We start from the raw sequence: 23,752 nt of genomic DNA, 5'->3' as shown, positions 1-23,752 counted from the left end.
AAACAAAGGAGTTAGAATGGATGCTTTTTCAGATCCTGACCAGCCCTACAGCTATATGTCTATTAATCTCTGAATATCTTCCCTTCTTTAGCTTATTCATTAAATCAAACCAACTATGCCCTCCTCCAAAATCAGCAACCAAAGACAAGAGAGTCAACTAGGGGATGCCAAGATGGGGAGGGGGATGGAGGAAAAGACAGGAAAAAATGAGGACATAGGGAAGACAGCAAAAGGGAGATAGAAGGAGAGGGAAGGAGAGGTGAAAGAGAACAGACCAGAAGAAGATAAAGAAGGGACATGGGAAGGTCACAACAAGTAGAAGAGACAAAAGAGAAAAAAGGGCATGTTTATATAAAATGCCCATTAGCTGTTAGTCAATTAAAATATTAAACTATAAAGGAAATTAATTTTCTCTGAAAATTAAGAGAGAGGGGCAGCTAGGTGGTGCAGTGGATAGAGTACTGGCCCTGGAATCAGGAGTACCTCAGTTCAAATCTGGCCTCAGACACTTAATAATTACCTAGCTGTGTGGCCTTGGGCAAGTCACTCAACCCCATTGCCTTGCAAAAAAATAAAAATAAAAAAATTAAGAGAGAGGGGAAGAATTCCCTAAAAGTTAAGGGAGATGTAAGGGTGCCCATGGGAAGGGGTACCAAAGATAGAATTTTCCCAAGTCACACAATTTTAATTGTCTAGCTAGGATGTGTCTTCATATTCCATATTCTCTCTCTCTCTCTCTCTCTCTCAGTGTCAATCAGGGTTTAGTGACTTACTCATGGTCACATAGTAAGCTTCTGAGGCCAAATTTGAACTCAGGTTCTCCTAACTCCAGGGCTGGTGCTGTATTCATTGTACTACCTAGTTACCTTCATTAAATATTGTCTTATAGGATAGCCAAATTTTTAGGCATGATCCTTCATGATCTTGCCTGAGTATCTCACCCAAGACTGTGTCCCCAGTTGCAGATACATGACTTTCTTTCCTCTTTCTTCCTTCCTCCCTATTCCCTGTTGTTGGGAAGAGACCAGCTTAAATGGGCAGACTGCAGAATGTTCAGAGAATCTGGACCCACCAGGTTAAGAACCGCCATGACTAACAAGACATTGGAGGACATGGGATTGTAGCCCTTCTGGATTCACCCATAATTGACTGCTCTCTAATCAGTGCCAGGGCTCCAGCATGGGGATAGGCAGGACTTCTTTCCCAATCCTTTATAGCCTGGGGAATGACAAAGCAGTAATTGACTCCAGGTTCCTCGGGTGACTTAATACCGCAATATATAAATCACAAAGTTCTCTTCCAAAAGGGCCTTCTAGGAGGCCTGGCGTCAGTATGGGGCCACTGAAGATTGGAGGGGAAGGGGGGGACCTTAACCATGATCCAAAGCCAGACCCCAGCTTTAATCCCCATCACAGGTCGGAAAGGCTTCTCATTTGGGACAGAATCTTATCTAGAAAGAGAAGTATTGGGAACTGAGGAAAAGGAGTATCAAGGAACTGGCAGATAATAAATAAAAGAGGCAGCATGATTTAATGGGTAGAAGGATGGGCTTGGAGTCAGGAAAACAATCGTCGAAATTAGAGAAGTTTGTAGCCTCAGTTTTCTCATCTGTAAAATCACTATAATATTGCCAGTAGCACCTGCCTCCCAGGATTGCTACAAGATTCAAATCAGATAATTTTTGTAAAGCACTCTGATGATTTTTAAAGCATTATGTTCACGTCAGTTATTATATAAAGATGCTGCTTGGAGTATTAGGAAAGGTGCCTATATAGCCCATTGAGATGACTAGATTATTACTTTGCTTCCTGGAGATTAAGGAAGTAGGATGGAATCGTTCTAATTATCCAAGGAAGGGAACAGTTGTGACAAATGGGCCTTTGAGGTCATCCATTCCAATCCCCTTATTTTACAGATGAGAAAACTAAGGCCCAGGGAGATCATGACAAGCTCAAGTTCAAAATGGAACAAATGACAGAATCAAGATTTGGGCATCCTACCTTAGATCATAGACTGTGAGTGCCTTAAAATCATAAACAGGTGCAGAAAGAGACCTCAGAATCATCTGGTCCCAACCTTTCATTTTACAGATAAGGAAGATGGAGTGGCACCCAAATCAAACAGGAGAGCCAGACAGTCTGCCTCCAGAGACAGAAGCTGAAAAGCAGAAAAACCATAAGAAAAGGGGTAGAGCATGGGAATGATTTGTTTTGATCTGTACACCTAGAACTGCATAAGCGTTGAAAGGGACCTTAGAGTCGATAACTAGTGCAACCCCCCATTTTACAGATTTGGAAATTGATGCTCAGAGAGATGAAGAGATTTATCTGATTTTATACAGGTGGTTAGTACCATTGTTTTAGAACCCAAATCATTTCCAGTTTACCCTATTAGCTGTCATGCATCTTTCCCATTACATTTTTAAATTTTCCTTTCTCTTTATTCTATGAAATCTGCTGGGAAGTAAGTGTCAAATATTGAAACAGCATTTTTGGCCCAGGAAGATTTCAGAATGGGACAGGACCATGGAGGTCATGTAGTACAACTCCAGCATTTCCCAGACAAGGGAGGAGAGAGATTTGCCCAATTTTACCTCACAGGTGGTAAATGACAGACCAAGATTAGACCCCACAACTTCTCATTTCAGCTCTGGAGCTCTTTCCACTGCCTGTCCTCATATGCGATACTTTCTCCCAGGGGCTGTTTCTGGAAGTGAGCTAACTGGTCTTTAGAGGAAAGGTATTTAATCACTGGTCACAAAACAAGCCCGTCAGCCAATCCTCCTCTATCACATCATAAAGAATAACTCTCCAAATGGGGATTTGAAAATCCAAAACAGATCCTCATCCCCCCTGGCCTGTGAGACCAGTTCCATTACCAAGTAACAAAGCCAAGTGTTTCCAGCAAGGTCGATTAGTTGGGTATCATTTGGATTAGCCAGAAGGCTCTTGGTTTGTTGGTTTGTTTTTTAAACTTCCATAGAAAAATTAAACATTAGATTAATGTGATAGCTTCAGCAAGTTTGGATCTTATTGCCTAGTTTCTATTATAGCTCACAGAGAGGGAAACTTCATTCCCTTTGGTCACAATCTGAATGAATGGGATATCCTGCAAGACGACTATGTCTCTAGGCATACCACCAACAGTACCCCTCCTCCTACACTCTGCACAAGGCCACCCCACCACCACTACTATTACTGTCTCTAGAAAAATGACTGCCAATTGTTCAGAGGCTGCTATGATTGTATAGCCAGTGGATTTGGAAGTTATGAGCCTCTATTTCTTGGTGGGTTTGATTTATTGTTATTTCTGTTTATTTTTATGTATATATGTGTGTGTGTGTGTGTGTGTGTGTGTGTGTGTGTGTGTGTGTATATTTCTGCAAATATCCTCTGCTCCCCAGCCCTCCTCTTTCCCCCCTCCCATTGAAAAACCCTTCCTTAAAACAAAAACAGATGACTACATCTGAAAATGTATGCAACATTCCACCCTAGAAGTCCCCCACCATTCTGCTAAGAGAAGCCTTGAGCCTCCATTTCTTGCAAAGAGGCTAGGGGAAACCAAGACATCAGCACAGATGAGAAGTCCAAAAGGCACCAGCCCAGAGTCTGAGTTTACTTACAGCCTGGATCACTGGTGGTTTTCATTAGTGCAAAGTAACTGTGGGAAAAGGACAGCTTTTCCAGGGGCATTCATTACTCCCTTGGCCAGGACTAAATCATTGCTTTCTTCCCTAGAATCTGAAATCGTTATTATTCCAAGCCTAAATGCTTAAATCCCAAAACCACCAATACTCGAGTCAGTAGGGTGTGTTAGGAACTCTAGAGCGGAGGCGAGCTATCTCCCTCCTGTGCCGAAAAAGTGAAATTTTGTCTGAGCCTCCTTGTGATTCTAGAGAAACATGGGATCTTGGAGATGGTCTGATCCAATCTTCTCCTTTTACAAAGGTCTAGAGGAGGGGAAATGACCTGTCCAAGATCTCCAGACTCTTTCCATCACTCTTTACTCCAAGGCTTAGCATCATGTCTGACCCATAGTAGGTACTTAATAAATGTTGATTGATTGATTGGCCGCTTTCCATATATAGAGTCAGAAAGCCAGGTTTTGTATCCCTTCCTCTTCCCACAAGCAGAGGCTGCAATGTAGTTCATCACTGGCTACTGGCAAAGTCGGTGGCTTATTCACAGTTGAATGATTCAAGCTTTCTGGCTTAGCAGCTCAGTTGTAGCTTGCAAGTCAGTGTTCCAATCTGAGATGAATTCTGCTGAGAACCCTTCAGCATTATCCAGGATGATTGAGTAAAAAGCACAGGACTGCTCTCGTGTTCCCCAGATGAAACTGGAGTTGGAAGGGACAACAGGGAAGTATTTCTACTAAGGGCCAGAGCTGATAATAGAAAAGAGAGAGGCAAGCTGGTAATCTCAAAGAGTGAGATTTGGGGTTAACTGTAAGGAATATGGAGGGGTTGTATCCTGTGGATAAGCAAAACCCAAAGGTTTAAGATTCTAAAAGGAGGGGCGGCTAGGTGGTGCAGTGAATACAGCACCGGCCCTGGAGTCAGGAGGACCTGAGTTCAAATCCAGCCTCAGACACTTAATAATTACCTAGCTGTGTGGCCTTTGGCAAGCCACTTAACCCCATTTGCCTTGCAAAAACCTAAAAAAAAAAGATTCTATAAGGAACCCACCATGTAATTACATTGAAAAATTGTTGAGCTCCATCTCTTGTAAATTTTGTTTAAAATGATTGGAGGAGAAATGATTTTTTTTTAAATTTCAGGTTTGAAATTTAATCTCTTAAACAGATTTGAAACTGCTAAAAGAAAAATAAAGTCTTGTAATAGTGCCTCTCACTTAGCATTTAATAAATGCTTATTGATGGAAAGTAGATAGAGGTTATGGAAGGGAAATAGTGTTAATAAGGAAGCCAGGTGGTTGACAATGAATTAAAGTTCAAAGACTCCAATTGAAGACAGGATAGTCATGGAGAAAAGGCATTTTTAGGAATTGCCTATTGTCCCCCAATTTGAAATTCTTTACCTCGATGGTCTACCACCACCCTTTCTATCCTTATTTCCCATTATTTCTCTTAATACACTGTGCACTCCAGTTCTGATCTACTTTCTGCACCCTCAAATGACCCATAGGCTCTCCAGCCTCCTTGCCTTAATTCATGTTGCAACTTATGTCTAAAATGGTGTTCTTTCCCTTTCTTCACTTACTGAATTGGTATTCATCCTTTAAAACACATCTCCATGAAGCCTCCCATTTGGCAACTATCCTCCTGAGAGTTCACCTCATGCTCTAATGATAATATAACCTTGTGGGTTATAGTCATCTGGTTCTGCATCTTATCATCCTAGACTATGAGCTCCATGAGGGCAGGGATTGTATCTTTCTTAACCAAGATTTATATCTTTCTAAACACAGCAAATTCTTAAGAAATGTTGAATGGAGGCAACTAGGTAGCACAATGAATATAGCACTAGCCCTGGAATCAGGAGTACCTGAGTTCAAATCCGGCCTCAGACACTTAACAATTACCTAGCTGTGTGGCCTTGGGCAAGCCACTTAACCCTATTTGCCCTGCCAAAAAAAAAATCTAAAAAAAAAATATTGAATGTATGGAATAGTGAGAGCTCTAACCTGAAGCAGGAAAGGAACCTCAGCGTTCCTCTGATCCACACTAGTGTGCATGCATATACACACACAAACATGTCCACCATTTTTTTTATTGGAATTTGCTTTCTTAAAAAAAAAGAAAACTCAATAAAGCTTTTAGGTTGCTTCCTTAGCCAAGGAAGCCTTGGGGGAAAGCATTTTCGCTGCCTCTGCTGCTGTCTGTCTCTTGATGTGTTTTCCATTCTTGTTCCTTCAGACCGCCCTGGTTTGCTGAATGTAAAGCCCATTGAGGACATCCAGGATAACCTGCTACAGGCTTTGGAACTCCAGCTAAAGTTGAACCACCCTGAATCCTCCCAGTTGTTTGCCAAGTTGCTTCAGAAAATGACAGACCTCAGACAGATTGTAACAGAGCACGTGCAGCTGTTGCAAGTCATCAAGAAAACAGAGACGGACATGAGCCTTCACCCACTCCTACAAGAAATCTATAAGGACTTGTATTAGCACCGGAATCCTAACCCACTGACAGCGTGTCCCTTCTTCCAATTGCACTATTTCTTTGAGGGAAAACATGACATGCCTAAAAAAATTACTGTGAAAAAAAAGCATTTTAAAAAGGAAAGAGCTTTAGGATAATAAGATCTATTTTATGCATATTGTTTTTAAAAGACACATTTACAATTTTACTTTTAATATTAAAAAGTTACTATATCATGAAATTGCTGGCAGTATTTGGAGAATGAGTCTGGTGTTCTGGGGTTGTGTCTTGTTTTCATTTTTATTTTAGCCTCTCTTTTTTTAATAGTATTTGGATTTTTTTTAACTGTGGATGGCACTGCCTATAAATCTTCATCTGAAAATAAATTAATTTCTTTGACTCCATCTACAGGAACCATTCTAAAACATCTGATATCATGCGTTCCCAAAAACTCCTGGGGATTCCACTGTAGCCTCTCAGATTGTATTTCTCAATCTGCATTGGATTAGAAACCAGGAGTAGGCTTTGTCCCAGGATGGTTGACTTTATTAAGAAGCCAGTCTTTTCCTGTGACTCTGTACCTAGTTTCCAACACTACCAGCTGCACCCCTATAAATATATGTAGACTATGCATATATCATAAATGTGCTCCATAACCCTATATCTAGAGCAAAAAGGGATCAACCCTCCCATTTTATGGATAAGGAAACCAAGGCAGATAAAAGTGGCTTGCCTAAGACGACATAGGAAGTAGGCATTATAGGCAGGACTGAATCCAACCCATTTACCTCTGAAACCAGCACTCTTTCAACTATACCATATTGCTTTCCTCCCTGTTAAGTCTTTGTTAAACCTCTATTATGCACTTTACACCGTGTTAGGCATTGTGGGAGAGTTGAATGACATAGTCCCTACACTTATAGTTAGTCTCCTTGAAAAGACAAAATCAGCATTCATTCATACATTCAATAAGCCTTTACTAAGGAACAATTATTTGGCAGATACTGTGCTAGATGCTGAGAATATAAAAAGAAGAATGAGACTCCCTTTTCCAAAGACATTACATTGAAACAAGGGGAAATAAAATGAACCCAGATAAGTTCTCACAAAATAGAAGTCATTTCCAGAAGAGAGAATGCTAACAGCTAGGGAGGTTGGGAAAGATCTTGGGTAGGAGATAATATTTAAGTGACTATTAAAAGAAACTAGAGATTCTAAAAGGCAGAAGTGAGGAAGGAATTCATATTAGGACAGCTTTTTTCAAGTTGTGTACAGTAGGCAATTTTAGGTAAAATAGTTTGCATGCAAGGGAATGAAGTTAAAAATAGTTTGAAAAGATGAGCTGGGGCCAGATTTTAAACAGAGCAGTTAATGTTTTGTTCTAGAGATAACAAAGAATCATTGAAGCTTCTCTAGCAGGGAAATGACTTGTTGGGAATATTAATTTGACATCTGTAAGGAAGACATTGGAGAGAAGAAAGACTGGAGGCAGAGAGAACAATTAGTTGACTATTAAGAGTTAAGCTAAGGGAAGTGTCAGTCTAATTAAAGAAGTGGTGGTGTGAATAAAGAGAGGGGAATAGAAATAGGGACTGTTGAGACCAAAACTACAAGACTTGGAGACATTAAATGTATGGTAGGATCGAGAGAAGAGTTGGGAAGTTACATAATGAAGTAACTGGAAGGATGGAGGTATCTTCAGAAGTCATAGGTCAGGAAGAGGAGATGGGGTTAGAAGGGAAAGATGATGTAGTAAGTTCTATGTTGGACACATTGAATTTCAATTTCCTGTGGGACAGCTAGAAAATATAAGGTAATGTGTAATGAAGGGTCAAGTGAGTGTTACAGGTCCTAAGTACAAGAGGGAGGGATCACAGAGAACTAGAGTCTCAGAAAGCTAATGAAATAGATTAAAGTTAAGCTAGACCTAGGATGGAAGTTCTTAACCTATTTGGGGGGGGGTGTCATAGACCTTTTTTTAGTTCGCTGAAACCCATGCACCCCTTCTCAATGTTTTTAATGCATAAAATAAAATACATGGTTACAGAGGAAACCAATTATAATGAAATATATTTGTCAAAATGTTTTTTTTAAAAGCTTCACAAACCCTGGGTTTAAGAACCTTTGGGGGAAGATGGTTTTGCTGACAGAAATGTGAGAGTATTGCAAAGTTTTACCAAAAAAAAAAAAAAAGAATAAACAAAGGTACAGAAGTATGCTGTTTGTGGGAAATAGTAAATAAGGTAACCTGACTGTTCATGCTCTCCCCATTGTGACCACTCTAGGGACCAGAATCCTCTAGTTCATGCTTATGTCTTAACTGTATTTACTTTAATCTGCCTTCTTCCTTCTGGCTTCATATAACCACTGTATGCTCTCTCTTTCCTCAGAACTCATGGTTCTTACTGTCTAAATCTTTTATTTAGTGACTCAATCAGGAGCAACTACAGCCTATGCAAGCCCAGGTATCTTGGTGCCCTTTCTGTGCCCCTCACCAGTGATCATTGCCTTCTCCAATTTTCCTTGAACATTTTGACTCTGTCCCCATTACCCACTATCTTGTATTATTTTATTTATCTGATATGGGGATGGGCATATAGGGGATACATGTATCCCCCCAGTAGACTGGAAGCTCTTTGTGGGCAGGAACTGTCAATTGTTTTCATCTTTGTATCTCCTACACTTATCAGAGTGCTGCACATAGTAAGCTCTTAATAAATGTTGAATTGAATTGAACTGAATTGGCACTAATCACATATTGACTTATATAATTATCTTAATACCTGAGCCTTGTCCCCTCCAAGGAAAGCTGTAAGCTTTTTGGGAAAGGGACCATATCATATTTCTTTGATCCTTCATGGCACCTAGCCCTAGCTCAGCCCTGAGCAATGTGCCCAATAAATCAATGCTGATTAAGTGATAGCCAACCTAGTTCTCACTGGATATCCATAACTAAACCATCCCTTGGCTTTGAAGAGATCTTTATCAGAAATGTACCATCCTGGAGATCTTTCTTCCCAGGAACTGGGTGAAAGATAACCATTAAAGACTTGCTCTACGAAGATTCTGTTATTCCAAGATTTGTTCATTGATCTCAACGAACATTTATTAGCGCCTACTATGTGCTAGTTACGGTGCCAATTAAATTGGAATTAAAGAAAAGTGCCCTCCCTGCTGTCCAACAACTGAGGAATGATAGGAATAAGTGGGAATGATAAATATATGTACATGGTTAACTAATGCAAATAAGACTATACTTAAGTATGTAGAGTACTGATAGTCTACTAAGAAGGATAAATACATGTACATGGCTAACTAATGCAAATACGACTGTTTAGGTATGTAAGTAGAATACAAAGTGCTTAGGTCAGATGAGGGAAAGATAACTTCCTTTTAGGAACAGGGAAGGGAGGTAACATTTGAGTTCATCATTGAAATAGTTCTTATGTTAACCAAATGAGAAAATAGATGAAAGGGCTTTGAAATCCATAAATATATTATGAAACTAATGTTACTGCATAACATGATTACCTATTTCTTCTAATTTCTTCTAATGGTCATTTTCTAGGGAGTTCCTTCTCTATAACTATAGTTGTACTTTGGAGCAGAATTTCCAATGAGTGCTTACTGATACCCCCAAGGAACAATGTCATAAAGGCCTACATCATCAACTATAAACTAAACACATCTAAGGGACGGACACCCTCAGCTATCATTTTATTAATAGAGAGGAGTTATATCTCGAAGATATAATAATACTACCTGCTCCAATTCTGGAAATAGTAAGGACCTTGAATTTAAATTCCCCAAGCCACACTAGAGAAAATCTGAATTTATCCTAGGCTCTTCAAACCCTAACAAATATGTCAGCTGCCACTAATGAGTTGTGTGTAACCTGGGGCAAGTCACCTAATCCCTTTGAGCCTGTTTCCCCATCTATAAAACAAAGGAATTAGCCTGGATGATCTCTAAGGACCCTCTTAGCTCTAATACTTTGATGCTAGGATATCCAGTATATCACAGTCCCCTCATTGCACTTTCTCCTGAGACACTATGGGATCAGAGACAATGTCTCTCTAGATGACAATGAAACATCTGGAAGAAGTGACAAAGTAAATCAGTCAGCTGGATCTTCTAGGTTTTCATGATGCCAAACATCTGGATGTTTTGAAACATCCGGCAGGCTGACTAGAGTTTTCACTATCCATGTGAGAGATTGGTTTCATAGGGACCCAGCCAAGGAGAGAACGTAGAAGAACCAGACGGGAAGGTAGGGGCTCTACCTCCAAGGGAATCACTTGCTTTTTACTGGATTTCTCAAACAAGAAGCCTTTCATTTCAATTCATTTCTCAGAGCTGGTTTCCCATCGACTCTATTCAGCTGTGTCCAAGCCCTTTCCACATTATCAGAGCTATCCTTGCCAAAGTAAGAAAAGGGGAGAGAAACTCTTCCCCCACCCCATGCTCTGTTCCTTGGCACCAAACACAAACATTCAATAGCTTTCAAACCCTGGCTACTTCTGAATTCCCATCTTTCCCTCTCTTTCCCTGTGGTTTGGAAGATAATTTCCTAAATACTTTATGACACATTATGTCCCTCTTTCAGAACTTCGGCTCCTCTCTCCCAGGATGATTCACATCTTAATCACTAACTGTATCATCAGTTATTTGTAGGATTTTCTTGAGGCACATAAACACACAAGGGGATTTGTCCTAATGAAAATAGGAAGAAAAATAACTTTAGTCAAAAGGCAGAAAGAGTTTCCAGGTTTCCACAAATGCCCTCTCCCCTTGTTTCACTCCTTGCAGCGTAATCTGTACCGTATCCCATTTCTCTGGGCCTCATATAACCCAGGAACCAGCTGTTATGCCCCTCCAAGGATGGTAACATTCGAAATACTGCCTACATCTAACCCCACTGGAAAGCTAAACTGAGCAAAATTAATTATTACAAACACACACACACACGTTCTACCTCTGACCTTGGCTGAGGATCTGCATGGTTGGGCTTCTTGGAAAACACTGGAAAGGCTTAGATAAGCTTAGGTTGATAAACTGCCTCAACTTACATAAACTAATCTCTAAATTATATGCTTAGAAGAAAAAAATGGAAGGAGGTTGCTCTATGATCAATAGTCTATTGGTGGAGCTATGAATGGATATAATAGTTCTGAAGAATATTTTGGAATTACATTAGAAAAGTTATTTAACTCTTCATCCCCAGAATTTTCAGTCTTGAATATATGACCCAAGGAGAACCAAGGCAAAAATATACACCAAAATAATCATAGCAACAATTTCTATATTTCCAAGACCTGGAAACAGAGGATATCCATTGGTTGGGGAATGGCTTGACAAATTGGGGTATATGAATGCAATGTAATGTTTTGCACTTAATAAATGACAACAATGAGCAATTCAGAGATATGGGTAGAGTTGTGTGAACTGATGAAGAGTGGATTAAGCAGAACCAAGAAAACAACTTACTCATATGATTGCATTGACAGAAATGAAAAGAGCATTAAAATGAAGTTGAATGCTGTCTGGTTATAATGACTAATCTTGGCCCTGGTGAAAAAGATGAGACAACTTTCTTTCTTTGGAGAGATGGGGACTATGGGTGTAGTATGTTGCATGCTCTGTCAGAAGTGTTCTGTAATGGTTGCTTTTGCCTAATTTTCTTTGTTACAAGGAAAGACTCATTGTGTTGGAATATATCCAGAAATGACTGTAATGTAAAAAACCAAAGTCATCAATAAAAACTTTAATTTTAAAAGAAAAGGGGAAAGGAAATGGGAACATCCCCCATTTCAGGATAAATGAAGAACTGAAGCTAATGTGACTAGGTCATTTAAGATCTGTTTGGTTTTTATTGGGAACTTTTCTATTATTCTCCTGAAATTACCCAACTAAGATCCTTTTTGTGGGACAGATGCAAATTCCTGGACAGTAAAAACATCCTTCACACCTAAAGTTTGATATTACAGAAGAACGGATGAGTTAAGGGGTGGAGATTAAAGAAATTGATCCCTACTTTAGGACCTGAAATTTTGGTTATCCCACATGACCTAGTCCACAAGTTGCCCTAAACCTCTTCTATTAGTAACTGGCTACTTTTCCATCAGGGATCATATTTGTTATTAAGCCTGTAACTTAGGAATCATTCAGTGACAAACCTAAACTACTTTGGAAATTCAGGGATGCATAGCATGCATGTGCTAAGGCTCAATCCTCAAATCAGTCCAACTAATCAATAAGATGGCAGTGGTAACACAGGAGAAAGGTACAGAAAGGAGAGGCAGCAGATTCAAAACCAATTTTTGCCTCTGGTAATCCCACTCCAGCCCAGAGAGAGTAATCACTTATTTAGTGATCTAGATTGATCTAAAGAGGGTCGATTATAATTTTCTTTAGGTACCCTATATTGTATATTAAGATTTTAAATAGCCAATCAGTAATTAAATATTTAAACATTATCATACTAAAATTTCTTTGCCATTTTAATGCTTTAAACTATCCAAAATCTAGCAACAAAACATCATCTATGACCTAGGGATGCTTAATTAACATTCTGACTGGATAATTTTAATATTCAATGACAGAAGATTGATGTGGGATTGAACTAAATAGATTCAAGATCCTATCAGAGGTTTGTGTTGAGAGATGGAATAAAAATGGACCTGATTTCTTCAGTGCCTAACAGGGAATGGAAGATCCCTAAAATTGTTTATTTATGAATTACACCCACTCCCCACCTGCCTCCTCCCTGCACTTACTCCATCTCCTACATTCACCAAAGCAATGGACGGGAGAGTAGTTCTTCTTTAAATAGCTGCTCAAAAGGCAGTACAGTGAAATAGAAAGCACATTGGACTATGATCCTAGAGTCCTGGGCTTTGATCCAATCTCTGCCACTAAGTCACCATGTGGCCTTAGACAAAATATTCTCCTTCTCTGTTTTCTCAACTGTAAAAATGAGTGGGTTGGAAAGGAAAACCTGTAGCATCCATCCCAACTTTCTGAGACATCCTTTTTCCCATACATACTTCTAAGCAGTTGCAAACTACTCCAGATGACTTCCAATCTTCACAAATGACAGACTGTAGAATGTAGCATTTAAATGCTAGGCTGAAGTTTAAACTTTATTTGGAAGGCAATGGAAAGCAACTGAAGGCTCTTGAGATGGTAAACTAAATAGGAGCTATGCATAAGGATGATCACTCTGGCAGCAGTTCTGCAAGAGAGAAGTCAACATTCTCCTCACTCTCTTCCATTTGCTAACATTCAAGGTGATAATTAGAGGAAGAAAGGGTGGTCCTGTTGGCAAGACTTGTGCTTGGTTGGGTTTTCCATTTGGTGTGACCTGAGCCTAAAGGAACCCAGATGATCTGAGCTAGGAGACTTTGGATAAAGATAAAATGAGACTAGTGTGGAATATAATTCATAAATAGACAAATTTAGAACCTTCTATCCACAGGCCAGAGGAAACTGGGTTCATCTTTATTTCTACTCTCACTCCAAACCCTTGATGAGATCTCAAGTCTATTTAGTTAAAAGTCACACCCTCCTGACACAGATACATCATCCCCTTTAGATCAGTCATTTCTCTGGCCTGGAGAAAGACTATCAGAGGCAAAAGTCATTTGATTTTGTGACTGCTGAGTCTCCTACTGATGCCCTCTCCTGTGTCATCATTCCTACTTTCCTCAGGTATCAACACACTCCTCCAAATTCTAAAATGGTGTCACTATCCAACATTTTCCACTCTCCCTCAATAGATCACATCTTTCTTGGTTCCAGTGATTTAAATCTGTGCGGATTTAAATCTGTTTCCAGACCTCACCTCTCTTCTGGACTCCAGACCCCAATTTCCAATTGCCTGCTTGACATCTTCCTTTTGAAAACTCTGCCAAAATCTCCATCTCAACATGGTTCAAGCATAATTTCTCTTTCCTCAAAAGACTGTTCTACTGACTTTTCTGTTTTGGTCATTAGAAGCAATACAACTATTAAGCATTTATGAAATCCTTACTATGTCCAATGCACTAGGCTAGGTAATAAGGAATAGGAAAAAAGCCCCAATGGTTCTATTCTCTATATCCTCAGGAAGCTTACATTCTATTTATGTTCTCTCAGTATCCTGACTCCAAACAGTTCTTTCATTCCTCATCTCTGTCATCTCCTTATCAATCAGTAAGCACCTACCATCCCTACCAAGCACTGTGCTAAAACCACTTGAGTTCTGTATTTCAAATTCCATTGTACCCCCAACCTGTTACCAACCCTTTCCCCTTATTTATTCTTATGAAAACCACCTTAAATTCAGACTCTTATCACTTCTTGCCTAGATGGGTAGTATTAGAGTGTCAATTCTGCAGACAGGAAGACTTGAATTCAAAGGGATCTTAGCTACTTACAAGTTGTGGCCTGGGCAAGTCATTTAATCCCATTTGCCTCAGTTTTCTCATCTGTAAAAGGATCTGAGGAAGGAATGGCGAATCATTCCAGTATTGTTGCCAAGAAAATCCCAAATTTGGTCACAAAGAGTCAGTCATGACTGAAACAACCAAACACAGAGATAATCTTAGTCATTTCTTAATAGTTCTCTCTAATTTCTCACCATCTGTAATCCATCTTAAATTCCACTGCCAGAACCATCTTAATGTACAGCTTTCATCCCTTTCTCAAAATCGCTAATTAAATAATGCCCCATAGGCAGGCATTCAAAGTCCTTCCTAATCTGGTCCCATTTTTACCTTTCCAGCTTTATCTCAGTTGGATTCATAGACAATGCTCCAGCCAAACCAGATGACTCTGTTCCTCAGGCACACTTTGTGCCTAGCTGCCTGCTTTTATTCAGTTCATTTTCTACACATGGAATGCCAACTGCCTATTGAAATGTTAACCACCCTTTAAGATTCACCCCCTCCACAGTCTTCCTTGATCATCCCAGCCAAAAATAAAACTCTCCTTCTCTGAAGTCCCATAAATTTTTGCATCTCTTTTAAGCACTTATCACATTCTTCCCTATATTCCACCCAACAATCATTTATTAAGAACCTACTATGTACAAAGAACTATTCTAAATGATGGACATATAAAAAGGAAGCTAAGGACCTTGACCTTAAAGAGTTTAGATTGTACTCAAATTGTATTATGGTTATGTCAGCTCTGCTACTCGACTATAAGTTTCCTGAGGGTAGGGACTGAGTTATAATCACCTTTGTATACCCCAGCCCTCACAGGATATCTTGCAAATAGTTGATACTCAGCCTTGATGGCCAAAAGAATGAATTGATCCAACCCTTCTCAGTAGTACTTGAATTCTGAATCTGTCTTTCCATTCTTCCTCTAACAAAACTTCTCCACCTGTTCATGTTATTTCCCAAAGAACACTATCCTCAGCATACTTGAGTCCCAGGATTAGGGATGAATGGGATCTAATGAAGAAAATTAAATTAGAGAAGACAAGACACTTGCTTGAGGATAGTCTAGCCCTTTTATAAATGAATTTATATTATCTTAGGCTGATCTCAATTTTAATGAGTAAATGTAGGAGAAGGCAAACCTTCAGTCTATCTAAAGGTGAGATTTCAGATACTATGCCTGAAAGAAAGAGGTCTTTGTGGTCAAGAAAAAGGGTCATGGGCATTCTTCAAATAAGAGTAACTTGGTAACAGAAAATTGGATACCATACTGATTAAGCACCTACTGTATGCTAGGCAACTATTCTAAGTCTAAGGCAGTTATGCCCTGAATTTCCTAAAGATTATATTACAGAACAAGGACCAAGCTTTCTTGATAGCAGGATCAGAACTTCTACAGATACTACTCAAAGATACGCAACCTCCTCTGAACTGAATTGAGTTCAAAGCATTTCCTCTCCAGGCAGGAGTCTTAACAAAAAAAATTCTCATTTTAAAAGTAATCACTGTGTCCTGATTTAGAAAAAAATGATCAGCATAAGGAAATGAAAACATTTTCTCCCAAGTCATTGGGGTTTTTTAATTCCCTTGTGACTTGTGTTCCTAATTTTAGGTTAATTTGAAATATTTTGGGTTTCCGGTGGACAGGGGAGGGGATGGAAGCTATGAAAAAAATAGGAAACTTGCTAATTTTGGTCTGTAGTAGACTGTGCTATTTCCAGTCTCTCTTTTCCCACCCCAATAACCCCCAGGATTCTGGTTTTTTTTTTAAATTTAGGTTTCAGGTCCATTGATCCTCCAGAGGTTTCAATCCTCGGATCCAATCACATTTGAGACAATGCTTTCTGAGAAGCCTTTGAGGTCTTCTGGGAGAGCCAGCAAATGCCAGCTCCAAAGATCACTTCTTAACCTGGGGCCAATAGCTCCAAGAGAGAGGTGCCACTATGTCCAAGTTCAGCCCTACTGTGGTCATCAATGCTGTAGAGCTGGGTACTTAATTGTTCTCCACAAAGGTGCATTTTATTCCCTCAACTAGATTATAAGGTCCTTTAGGGAACAGTTTATGATGCTTTATATTTATATAATTATGGAACCATTCTAATTCTAGAGCTGGAAGGGACCTCAGAGGCCATATAATCTTTGTTTTAAAGATAAGCAAACTGAGGCAAAGTCATATGCAAACTGAGGCAAAGTCATATTGAGTTAACAGAAGAGCTGGAAGAAGAAACCCTCAGGCTTCCCAACTCCCAGAGGCAGTGAGGTGACTGAGTGGATAGAGTATTGGGCCTGGAATCAGAAAGCTATAAGTTCCAATGTGGCCTCAAACACTTCCTAGCTATGTGATATTAGGCAAGTCACTTAACTTCTACCTCCCTCAATTTCCTCAGCTGTAAAATGCCACCTACCTCATAGAGTTGTTATGAGGAACAATGAGATAATATCTGTAAAGTGTTTGGTACATAGTAGGAGCTTAAAAATGCTTTTCCCCTTCATTATACAATGAATAAAAGGATTTAATAATTATAATAAATAACTTTAGTATAGCATCTTCAAATGACTGATCAAGATCTCATTGGTTGTAGTGAGAAAATAAGCTCCATATTCCTTTTAAAGCTACCATTTTAAAATGTAACCTGTTACTAGAAGTTAATCCAGTAATTCATCAGCACCTTAGTATAATCTAGTGCTCATAAAAATTTGTCCAGTCTCTAGGACTGAAATCAGGAGATTTGAATTCTATTTCCTGCTCTGCCATTCATCAGTCAATCAACAAACTTTAAGTAAACACTTGTGATATAGTTTTCACTTAGCTAGTTGCTGGTTAGCAAAAGGGAGGCAAGTCACATCCCTGCTTGGTGACTCAGTATCCCCCTCTGTAAAAACAAGGACATTGAACCGAATAACATCTCAGGTCACCTCTGACTCTTAGTGTCCTGTGATTCTACCTCAGCTATAACTTGACTGCAGGCGTTAATAACCCTAGGAGATGTGACATCAGACTTCCTATCAACTTCATAGGAAGAGAGGTATTAGAAGGATCAGACATAGGAAAAAGAGAGGCCTGTGGGTTTTCAATATTGAGATCATAATAACAAAGGGCATAAGACAAGAGAACTCCTGAAAGGTAGAAAGAAGGCAACAAAGAGAATTTGTGAATCTTTCTTAATTTTCCTGGATCTGGAAGTCAGCATTGGGAGAGACAGTAGAGCCCAACCCCCCTTGTTTTATAGTCTGAGACCTACAGAGATTATGGGATTTATCCAAGATACTGCTGCAAATAAGAAGCAAATCATTAGAATCTTGATTCTCCATTGCCATCAACATTTCTCCCATTCTGCCCTCCTTCTCTGGGAGCCATATCTCCTGATTTTCAGTGAAGTAGAGTCTACCTAACCACCCTCATCTCCCATTGAGTGAAAACAAATTAAATTTAGGCATTGCTATAACTAAGTCATGTTTGTCAAAGCAAATATCCCCGGACAGGGGTGGCTAGGTGGCATAGTGGATAAAGCACCAGCCCTGGAGTCAGGAGTACCTGGGTTCAAATCTGGTCTCAGACACTTAATAATGACCTAGCTGTGTGGCCTTGGGCAAGCCACTTAACCCCATTTGCCTTGGAAAAAACCTAAAAAAAAAAAACCCTGGAAAGGGTGATATATTGGATTTCCTGCTAACTAATAGAATTGAGGAGCAGCCCAAGGGTACCTGACACCTGGAAATTGGGGAGCAGGGTGACCTTAAGTTGACCCTGTCTACTCCACAGTGGCTAGACATCTCCATCTGTTCGCTTGTCATGTGACCTCAGACTGGTTTGGGCCTCAGTTTCCCCACATTAAAATATCAGATGGTCTTCAAGATCTCTTCTAATACTAAAGTATGGGGATCCAACAGTGAAGACAAAGAGTGTTCCCCTCAGTAATAGATTCCCCCACCCCATTCCTGGCCCGACCTGACCCCCCCACGTGGCCAGCTGGTTGAGAAGCTGACTTGGAAGCCCCTGATGATTTTCTCTCCCTCTCTCTCTCTCTGAGCTGTCCAGGTCCATGCAGCAGCCAAGACTCATTAAATGAAACAGTCTTACCCAACCAGGCCAGGGCCTCAGAGGAAGAAGGGATGGGGGAAAGGGAAAGGGGGAGAGAGCAGCCTGGGAGAGCCACCTCCCTCTCCAGAGAGAGGGGAGGGGAGGGAGGAGAGGCCAACCCCCAGCTCCATTGGCTCCTGGCTCGGGGAGCTAAGCTGGCCCACAGGCCCTGCCGCTACTTAGAGCACATTGTACTGAGTCAGCACTTTGGCCAGGCTCAGGCCTGGGGCTCCCCTGCCTGCCCGACCCTCCTGCCAGATGAGCCTGGGCCAGGAAGGCCTCAGAAGAGCCCAATCTTGGGACATCACAAATGATGCCATACTTTGAAATGTTTCCTGAAAAAGCCTTTTCTCCAATCAAGCTTCTCCGTTTCCTTCCCAGGAGGGTTTTTTTCCTTTGGTAAGGGGGGGGGGGGGGGTGGAGCTAGAGGGGGAAGGAAACGAAGTAAGGAGGGAATGGAAGGGGAGGGGGTAACATGTGGAGGGAATACCAGCAAGATCCCAATGTTTCTCAGATCCTCCAGGTCTAACCTTGCTCACCCTCACCCCATATTGGGGGCCAAGGGCAGAAATCCTCCAGACCTAACCTTGCTCCACCCCATACTGGGGACCAAGGGCAGAAGTGTTGTTCTAAAGGGAAGTCTTTAGTGGAGATGAAGGGTGAGGGGCAGCTGGGGGGGAAAGTAAAGACAGGAAAAAGACTAAATATTTAAGTATGCTCAAAGGGAGTAGAGAAAGTGAAATCTAAGACTCCTAAGAGTACATTGAGAGATTGAAAAAGATCACAGTTCTAGCATTGGAAAGACCCTTAATGTTCATCTAATTCAACCCTTTTATTTAATAGAAGAAACTGAAATTCAGAGAGAAGTGGTATCCCTGGAGCAGAGCAGAAATTTTAACTCTGTCCCATTACCCCAAGTTCAGCAATCCTAGGTAGGACTTCCCTTCTACACAATGATAGAGAATCTTTCCCAGGTACCATGGCTAATTCCAATTCTCTTATCATTTCATTTCTCAACTTTCCAGCCTCACCATTCCATGACCCCCCCAAACTCCTTGAACCCTTCACTGTCTGAGTCGGTGTCTCCTAAATACAACTAAGCAAAAACAAGTTCCCAAGAAGTGAATCATCTCTCTGTTTTCACTGTCCAATGAAGGTTGTTGTTGTTTGTCCTTCATTCTAGAAGAAGACCATGACATCAGGAAGGTATGCCATGACATTCAAGTGAGTTGGATTTAAGGGAGAGGTTGCTGTGCAGTCACCAGCCTCACTTTATCCTCTGGAGAATTGAGCTGAGCTCTGACTGGCCACTTCTGTAGACATAAATACTTATGGACACTGGAGGGTTTTGAGATTCAACAATCCCTTGGTCCTTGTACTTGCATCTATCTGGATTATGCATTGAACCACTCATTCAGTAGACCTTAAAAGGAGTAACAGTGGTCCCCTCTCTCTTCTTGTCTGTCAAGTCCTTGTTGGTCAAAACTCTCTCTTGGAATTCTTAAGAGGAAAAATTCTGTCCTCTGCCAAGAAACTGCAGAAAGTGTTCATACATAGAAGTGGGAGCTGAACCTGAAGCTTACACCACTTCTTTCCCTGAGCAGAGGTGACTGAAATGTGATTCTGAGATGGCTGTTTCTAGCTTTAGAGTTCAAGTTTCTTGAGTACAAGATTTCTGGAGCCTCAGGTCTCTCAGATGAAGCTGGCTGGCAGCAGGAGAAGTTATATATACTATAAACCCTTATCAAAGGAGATGGTTACCAATAAAGGATAAGCCCTAAGTCACAATTTGACTTTCTGGAAGATATGGATATCGAGGGGGCTCTTCAGATAGTATAGAGCCAAGGTCAAGATAAAATGGTGTTCAGTAGTACTGTTAAAATGTTTCATGTTTTGATGATTTAATTATTAAGCTCCTGGAAGCATGTAATTGCCATCATGGGATAGTTTTTCATTTTTAAGTCTCTGTCAATCAATGCTTCTGAGTCTTTTGTGTTTTAAACCCTTATTTTATGTGGAGGGAATAAACAGTTGTCCTATACCTGAATTATATTATCGGCTGAGTTCTCTTCTATTAGTCCCTTCTAGAAAACATTAAATATGGCCCTAACCTAAGCTTTTTGTGGTTTTCCCTAGCACTCTAGGGTAGGGTATAGTGGATGAGCAAATCCACCATCAAAACTCAATGGCTGCCCTGAGGAGTAGGCCAACAAGATCAAGACCTTACGGGAGGACATTGATATGAACTGACCAGGCAAGTCATTCAAACTCTTTGTGTTGCAGTTTTATTCAATGTAAAGTGAAGTTTCCTTCCAATGATTCCATGACTGAATAAATTTCAAGAGGATCAAACTGGAAAGACAGAAATGGATCTGGGTAATAGTAGGAATTCCCTGGAATTCAAATGTAAGCTCCAAGAAAGAAAACAGAAGAAAAAAAAAAACATGGTACCCAAGAGCAAGAACACCCAAGCTCAAATCTCAAATCTGCCACCTTGAACCATTCACATCATTTCTTAAAATCTTAGTTTCTTTACCTGTAAAACTAGATGATCTCAAAGGTCCCTTCCATTTCTAACACTTTGTGATTCTGGGGTAAAAAAAAAAGTATTGGGTAGCTCAAAGCCTAGAAGTAAAAAAAAAAAAAATATTGGGTAGCTCAAAGCCTAGAAGAGGATACCTAGTACTTAATGAAGAAGTGCCATGCAGGGGCACAAAAAACAGAGTAGATGCTGAACCAAAGTCTAAAGAAACCCAAGCTCAGAGTGATCTACAGTTAAAGACTCTGAAACAGGTTCTGAAAGAAAGTTGCAGATGCCACCAGACCTAGAGGCCAAGGCAGGGCAAATCTAGTACACGCTAGGGATTGGAAAGGCTTGGTCCAGCATCCAACCCAAACAGGATTGAAGCAAAAAAAATTCAAACTGGAGTTGAATACCCTCTAAACTGTTCCAGTCATGCCAAACTGTGACTGGACTTTAGTTCCTTTAGAGAATGGAATTTGTCATTCATAAAGTTTTTCTTGAGTTAGACTTCTGATCTCCTTGTAGAGACTGTTGGACCACACCCCCTGTCATTTCAGATGTTTAGGTGCTAATGTGGTGATGGCATCATTCACATCCCCAGCAACTGCCCTCTGAGGACTTCCCAGGTCCCCCAATCACCATCACTTACCTGCTTCCCTCCAGTGGCCAGTGGGATAATGGGAAAAGGCAAGTAAAAAAAATGAATTTAATTTCCTGTTCCTCATCAATTTAATGGAGGAGGAGGAGGGGAATGGCAAAGATGTGGAAGCAGAATTGTAGGGGGGGATTCTAAACAGGACCAGGCCTTTCTTCTCTTTCTATGATTGATGAGCCTGGGTAAGCATTTCACCATCAATATATTGAAAACATATTTTCCCAGTTACTGCTGCTCTTAAATTTTCTTTTTCTCTCCTGGAAATCATTTGATGCTCTGGGAGGATGCCCTAAATTGACTGGCATGGCTGAACTCAAAAATTCCCAGGAGCTAGGGATAGGGGGAACCCAGGAGTGATTGACAAGGAACAGAGGGTCCCAGAATTAATAAACAGTAAAAAGATTAGCCAGAGAATCATCTCCCTAGGAAACTATTCTCCTGCCCCACAGAGAGAAGGGGTAAGGGCCAGGGGTGGAGTGAGGAGGGGGAGAAAAGGGGAAACAGAGACACAGAATGAGTCAACCTCATACTTCCCTTTGCCACTACCCCCATCTCGGCCTTGGGTGTGGGCACTGTATGATTGGTACAGGGGCAAGCACAGGTGTAGGCCATCACTCATTAACTAAGGTAGGGTGGGGAGGCCAGGGAAACAGCAAGAGGAACGGAGGGAAGGCAAAAGGGGAGGAGTTCCCTCTGAGACCAAGAGGGCTAGACTGGATTGAACTGAACTGACCTGAAACAACCAGGGGCCTACTCAACATTTTCTGCAATTTTGCAGAAAAATTTAGGGCTACTGGCAGGGGAAGTGCCCACGTCAGGGGAAGTGCCCACTCAGACTCAATTCCTCCTATTTTCCCTGTGGTTTTCTTTCTGACTCCCCTCCCCCAAATATAGCAGAGTTATTATAGCATCATAGATTAGAGTCCCTCCTCCGGTCCAACAGAGCAATCAATCAGGTCTATATTAAGCAACTACTATGTGTGTCTTGGAGAGAAAGTGTGGCATATTGGGAAAAGTTCTAGATTTGTAGCCAGAAAAATCTGGGTTTAAATTCTGCCCCTAAGTCTCTTAGCCTCCCTGGACTTCAGTTTCCCCATCTGTAAAATGAGAAATTTGGATTAGTGATCTCTAGCTCTATGTTCTTATGTGTAGATACTTTAATATAAAGACAAAAAGGAAGTCACAGAGCTAAGCCTAGAAACTAGTTGGGGGGGGGGGAGTTTTTTGTATCATATAACCCTACAACAATCTGGTAAAGCTTAGGGATCCCCTCTCACAATCAAATACAACTAATTACAAAGACAACCAATTGTAAACAAGCTCATAGATCTCAAGTTAAGATCCTCTGAAGTATCCAGGTCTTTGAGCCTCAGACTCCAGGGACTGTTCATTTTTGTGATGTAACCAAGAAAACAAAACCTTGGATTTGGGATCAAGAAATCTGGGTTCGAATCTATGCACTCATCAATGAAAATGAAGCTAATAACTCATGTGTAGCTCCAAACAAGTCATTTTAACGCTCTAGACATCAGTTTCCTCATCTGTCAAATGTGGGCTTTAAACCAGCCTATCTCTCAAGTTCCTCCCAGCTCTAAATTCCTATCATCCTATCAGGGCCATTTCCCAGACAGATGCCAGAAAACCTGCCTGTGGGTCTCCTTCCTTCCTTCTCTCCGAAATCTATTCCCCTGGCCTCAGGTTCATTGTCTGGGTGAAGCTTATGAATATGAATCCTATGAAAGGAGGAGGGCCAGCTGGTGGAGAACCCCCCCCCCATGTTTTTGCCAATAAAAGCAAATTCAATGAATACCTAGGCCCAACTAGAGCTCCAAAAAGAGGTAGCCTAAGCCTGGAGTGAAGAGGAGCATTATCTGGCCAGGATGAGGGGGTGGGAGATTTGGATGAAACACAAGAAGTGAAAGTCTAAAAGGCTGAGGGTTAGCCTCAAAGAGAGGGTGAAGAGGAAG

At 40.7% G+C, this 23,752-nt stretch overlaps 1 protein-coding gene across 4 annotated transcripts in view; it reads left to right on the top strand.

Moving 5' to 3' along the window:
- PPARG (peroxisome proliferator activated receptor gamma) overlaps positions 1-11,883 on the top strand; it is a 173,575-nt gene extending 161,692 nt beyond the window's left edge. For 3 of the 4 annotated variants that reach the window (XM_074198539.1, XM_074198541.1, XM_074198540.1), the window contains exon 8: positions 5,878-11,882. In XM_074198539.1, the coding sequence (XP_074054640.1) occupies positions 5,878-6,125 (248 nt within the window). In that variant the 3' untranslated portion in view covers positions 6,126-11,882. Of the gene's footprint in view, positions 1-5,877 lie in introns of all 4 variants that reach the window. The other variant, XM_074198542.1, reaches the window with a different exon arrangement.
- Positions 11,884-23,752: the final 11,869 nt, after the last annotated feature.

Source organism: Macrotis lagotis, chromosome 8 (genome assembly GCF_037893015.1).
Source record: "Macrotis lagotis isolate mMagLag1 chromosome 8, bilby.v1.9.chrom.fasta, whole genome shotgun sequence".
NCBI classification, from domain to species: Eukaryota; Metazoa; Chordata; class Mammalia; order Peramelemorphia; family Peramelidae; genus Macrotis; species Macrotis lagotis.
This window is presented reverse-complemented; position numbering and strand designations above follow the sequence as displayed.